General features: G+C 39.6%; 2 protein-coding genes across 2 annotated transcripts in view; one reads left to right on the top strand and one right to left on the bottom strand.

The window, feature by feature from the left end:
- Positions 1-5,312, bottom strand: part of SMC5 (structural maintenance of chromosomes 5) — a 322,808-nt gene that overhangs the window by 116,917 nt on the left and 200,579 nt on the right. The gene's annotated exons all lie outside the window — the stretch shown is intronic.
- Positions 4,728-5,312, top strand: part of PTAR1 (protein prenyltransferase alpha subunit repeat containing 1) — a 38,631-nt gene continuing 38,046 nt past the window's right edge. Inside the window, exon 1 of the mRNA XM_019610500.2 lies at positions 4,728-4,953. Coding sequence (XP_019466045.2) covers positions 4,728-4,953 — 226 coding nt within the window. The remainder of the gene's footprint in view (positions 4,954-5,312) is intronic.

Raw genomic sequence — 5,312 nt, 5'->3', positions numbered from 1 at the left:
TGTTAGAAGTTTGGTGCTAGACTTTGATTTGTATACATAGTTTCTTTGCGTTTCAGAGTATTTTATCTTTTTACATTTACTAGCCTGGTTTGCTCAATTTCTTCTGCTTAATTTCCTGTTATTCCTTCTCAGTTGTTCAATTTCTGTCAAAGTTAATCACTATGAATTACATTTTGGCTGGAAACACAGGGCTAAACAGTAGTCTTACTTTGCAGATATAGGTGGCAACCTGCCTTCAGAAGTACACCACCATTTGTTACAGCTGTTAAGCAGCTAAGTGTATAGCCCAGATATGTCCAGCTGATGACCTGCGGGCTGCATGTCGCCCAGCACAGCCAGTCGTATGGCTGCTTGCTGCCCCAGGTCATCATGGCTGGCAACTCTTCCTGCTGAGCAGGCTGGCCTGGCCCCAGGCACAATTACCACTCAGTAACAACCAAACTTTGGTATTCTATTAATGCTGTTTGGGCTGAAATCAGGACAAGGGGAGGGTGCATTGCAGTGCTAGCTCAAGTGATAGCAAATAATTGTATGCATTGTGATACATTGGCTAAGCACAGTCCTGTGAACAGCAAAAAATATGCAGCTGTACTTTCTGCTTTGATAACGTGATGTGAGAGCAGGATTTGGGATTTCTAATAAGATCAGTTTCTTTGGATATCTGCCACTCTTTTTTAAGTTGACGTAAACAAGTAACCTGCAGATTTTCAAATGGAATGTACTGAGTTGATATCAGACATTCTATTCAATGAAAAGCTTGATCATGTCTTTTTACCAGACGTTTATGAGCCGTCTTTTACCAGAGAAAAATATCCCTTCCTTCGCAGTTATGAATTACTCATATCACTGCTTTTTTTGGCAGTACATATATTTTTGAACAACTGTTTTCAAGGATGAAATTCAGGAAGACCAGAACTTTGTCAAAGATCTCAGATGAACACATCGAAAACCCATGAGGAATTGCAGCCATTGCCATCAAACCAAATTGATTCTTTAGTTTCACAAAAATGAGGTCAAATATCCCACCAGTTTTATGTTTTTGTGGTCCTCTTTGTTTGAATAAAAATTACTAAAGATTTTGAAAGTTTTGTTGCTTATATACATGTATGTTTTATGAGGTTTCCAAAAGTAATGCCTCCTGTTTTATTATCTTGGTTCACAGTATCAGTGGCAGATGTTGATGATAATGTGGTAGAGGCTGAACTTTCCTACCAGTATTTCATTGCATGTTATTGCCACAGGACAGATGGCAGCAGAGGGGCAGTCTGTCAGGATAGCCTCTGACATTAAAATGCACTTGAAGCAATGGTGTATCACTCAATTCCTCCATGTGCAAAAAAATGGCCTCCACTGACATTCATTGATGTTTCATGAATGTTTCTGGAGACCAAACTGTGGATGTGAGCACGGTGAGGCAGTGGGTGGTAATGTTTCCATGGTGGTTCCAGTGTGTTGCCTCCACTGATGCAGATTTTTATGAGGCTTTTTTTCATTGCTAACAATGAAAATGGTGGTGACTATGTTGAAAAATAGTTTTTTGTAGCTGAGAATTTGCTCAGTTGAAGAGTGTTATTGTGCTATTTGTATCTGTTGTATTTTCCATGAAAATAAGCGGGAGGCAGTACTTTCAGTGCAGCCTATGTATATGCAGACCAAGAAGATTCTCCACCGAGTGAGTTCAGCGCAGCCAAAGCAAGCCAGAATTTTGGACTTCTGTGATCTAGACAGTATGTAGCAACAGTTCACTTACTTTGTGTGCTTCAGTTGCTGATTTGTGTGATTTGTTTATGTAAATGTTGTGGGGAGGCACTTATAAATGAAACTGTGGCTAACAGTGGGATTTTTCATATCTATCTTTCTTGTTATAATTTTGATTCAAATACTGTATCCACTGATATTAAAGACAACATAGACCTTACATTGCTATGATATAATATTTTCAGTTTAAGCTTTGGGAGATGGTTAAGTAGATTTTGGAGATGCATGTGTTCTTTGTCAGCACTGAATAGGTTTACATGGAAAGTGGGTTAAAGTAAAAAGAATCTTTTTCATTTTAAAAAAATTGTAAACTTGCAAAAAAGTTTTTATTGATTTATCGTCTTGTACATTTTAATTCTGCTTCCAGAGGAAGAATTCTTCAAGAACAGTTAATCCTTTAACAATTGATTATTTTGGTTATATTTTTTATTTTGTGTACCAGTATTTGTGAGTGAATTCCACTTAGTGCTGCCCATTAGATTCATTTTTAACTAGGCCGTAAGTTGCGTTATGCAAACTACAGAGAGGAATCTTAAGATATTGAAGAGTCTAGGCTCTGAATTATGCTGCTATTGACTGATGTACACCTGAAGCGTGTTTCTTACGTTAGAAGCTCTGACATTTTGTTGATTTTGGAGTACCATTGAAATTGGCTTTAAATTGCACTAACAGTTATTGGAGACACCCGTATTCTGCATCAGATTTCTACCAGACTTCTCTGTGAGCAGCATGTGATCTTACAATGAGTTGTGAACTGTGAATCACTCAAACAAGCACTTATCTCAGCTGTTGTTACAGTCACACGAGGGGAGGTGTTTCTGAGGAAGCTAGTGAAATAAAAGCAAGCACATACCAGTAGCTCAGTGCTGAAATGGAAAGCTACATCAGGGATATGGGAACCATGGGAATTGTTTCTGTCACAGATGCATTCAGGATACTGAAAATAGCTGTGGTGAAGAGAAGGCATGCAATCTGTGCTTGAATTGACTGGGTAGAAATAATCAGCTTCTACTGAAACAGTACAAAGTCAGACTAGGTCTTGGAGATACTTTACTAATACTAAGGATATTTGGAACGCTCAAGCCTGACCAGGTGATCGTGGATGCCTTTGAAAATCAGTAAATGCTTTGAAATACTGGAAATGTCATTGATGCTGACTTCAGGAACAGGTACTTTGGTATGATTGTACCAAGAACCATCTCAGTATGCAACTCTGTGATTGTAGAGTTTTTGATATGCTACCACTTGACTGTTTGATTTGAGATTTTTTTAGTCACAGGGTTAGAGTACAGTGAGGTGGAGGAGGGCTTAAGCACCTCCAAGCTCCCCTTTTTTTTGTTAGCATGATATTGTAAAATGAAAATTAATTTTCTATGAGCTTCCCTTTCCCTTTGTATCCAAGCTGTACCCTTGATGGTTAGTTTCAGCCAGAATGAGAGGAAGAGTTTTAAAAATAAATCAATTTGCATTTTATGACATTAATGATCAGGTAATGAGAAGATGCACTGATTTTCTCCACTGAGAATCAAAGGAGCTGAACTGACTCGTGTAGAATTTGTCAGTAGCTGGTTGATGTATTGAATAACCATTCTTTGTGTAGCTCTGGACTCATTATAGATTGTTCTGTTTTTTGTCTTACGAGATTTTTCAAGTGTTAAAATTAACTTTGTTCTGATAATAATATAAGGTACTTTACAAACCCATAGAAATAAGGCCTTTTCCTGAGCTGTCTGAGTACCAAGGTTGTTTTAATTTAAGAAGAATTAATATAAGAATTAATTAATTTAAGAACCTCTTTCTTTGCAGAGGGAACGTCTTCATTCTATGCTCGTATCTATTATTGTAGTACTGTGTTTATAATTCTTGACTTCTTCCATTATTTTTTCATTTGCTCTGATTAAATTTCAGCTGTAATCTGTAGCAGGCACCATAAGAACCATGCATGTGTTTGGGAGAAGACCAGTTACCTTGTCAGAATTGTAGTTGATGATTTCCAATACTAGTTCAGATGCTGATATCTTACAGCATGTACCCAGGAGGCTTCTGGAAAGGGTGCTTGTGTACTGTGTGTGATTTTAAGTGAGGGCTGTAAATTTGGAGTAATGAGTATTTATTTGCTAGTGCTTTAAACTTGTTAGTTTGTATTCTGTTCTAACACTTGTTAGAATTTGTAATACATCTAAGCATTCTGTTTAAATAGGTATTCAAGGTAGAGTGAAAGAAGTCTAAGTTTTATGCTTTTCAGGTGGCTTCGAAATTCGAGAAATCTCACGTTGGCTGTGCCTCCCCCTTTCACAAAAATATTTGTTTCATGGCAAAACACAAACTGAGTTAGGAATGTTTGCTTTTTGAGCTGTGATGTGAAATGAAAGCAGAGTGGATGTTTATGAATTAATTATGTCAAGGCGACATCCGGAGCCTGGAGTAATCAATTTTGCAGGCTGATGTTGCTGTTGCTCATTTTTCCTGGGTGTTGTCTCTCAGACTGTCTCTGCTCTTTCTTTCTACTTAGTGATTTTACAATGAAGAAAACGTCTAAGATAGTTCCCAGAGGAAATGAAGAAAATTGGAGGAAGTCCATTTGGTGTAAAGTACTTTCATATCTCCAAGTAACTGAGAATAGAAATCTCCGGAAGAGTGGGCAAGCTACTTATGAGGATTACAGGTATATAGTGAAGCTGTGCAGGGAGAAAATTAGAAAAGCCAAGGCGCAGTTAGAACTGAGCTTGGCCACTAACGTAAAGGAAAACAGTAAATGCTTTTATAAACACATTAATAGCAAAAGAAAGGCTAGGGAGAATCTCCATCCCTTGTTGGATGCCAAGGGCAACCTGGTCACCAAGGATAGGGGTAAGACTGAGGTACTTAATGCCTTCTTTGCCTCAGTCTTTAATAGTAAGGCTTGTTACTCCCTGGGAACGCAGCCCCCTGCACTGGTTAATAAGGATGGGGAACAGAATAAGCCCTTCATGATCCATGACGAGATAGTTTTGGATCTGCTGCAAAAACTGGATGCTTACAAGTCCATGGGACCAGATGGATTGCGCCCTAGAGTGCTGAGGGATTTGGCAGATGCAATTGCCAAGCCACTGTCCATCATTCTTCGGCAGTCCTGGCTAACTGGGGATATCTCAGTGGATTGGAAACTGGCAAATGTGACGCCCATCTTCAAAAAGGGCCGGAAAGATAATCCTGGTAGCTACAGGCCTATCAGTCTCACCTCGGTGCCCGGGAAGGTTATGGAACGAATAATCTCAGGAACCATCACAGACCAATTAAGGGTCAATCAGGGGATCAGGCCCAGTCAGCATGGGTTTACGAATGGTAGATCCTGTCTGACAAACCTGATTTCATTCTATGACAAGGTGAACCCGCTTAGTGGATGAGGGTCAGGCTGTTGATGTGGCCTACCTGGACTTCAATAAGGCCTTTGACACTGTCCCCCCTAACATTCTTGCGGAGAAGTTGGCTGCCCATGGTCTGAATGGGTGTACGCTCCGCTGGGTGAAGCACTGGCTGGATGGCCGGGCCCAAAGGGTCGTGGTCAGTGGAGG

The sequence above is a fragment of the Meleagris gallopavo genome, chromosome Z (genome assembly GCF_000146605.3).
Source record: "Meleagris gallopavo isolate NT-WF06-2002-E0010 breed Aviagen turkey brand Nicholas breeding stock chromosome Z, Turkey_5.1, whole genome shotgun sequence".
Taxonomy (NCBI): Eukaryota; Metazoa; Chordata; class Aves; order Galliformes; family Phasianidae; genus Meleagris; species Meleagris gallopavo.
This window is presented reverse-complemented; position numbering and strand designations above follow the sequence as displayed.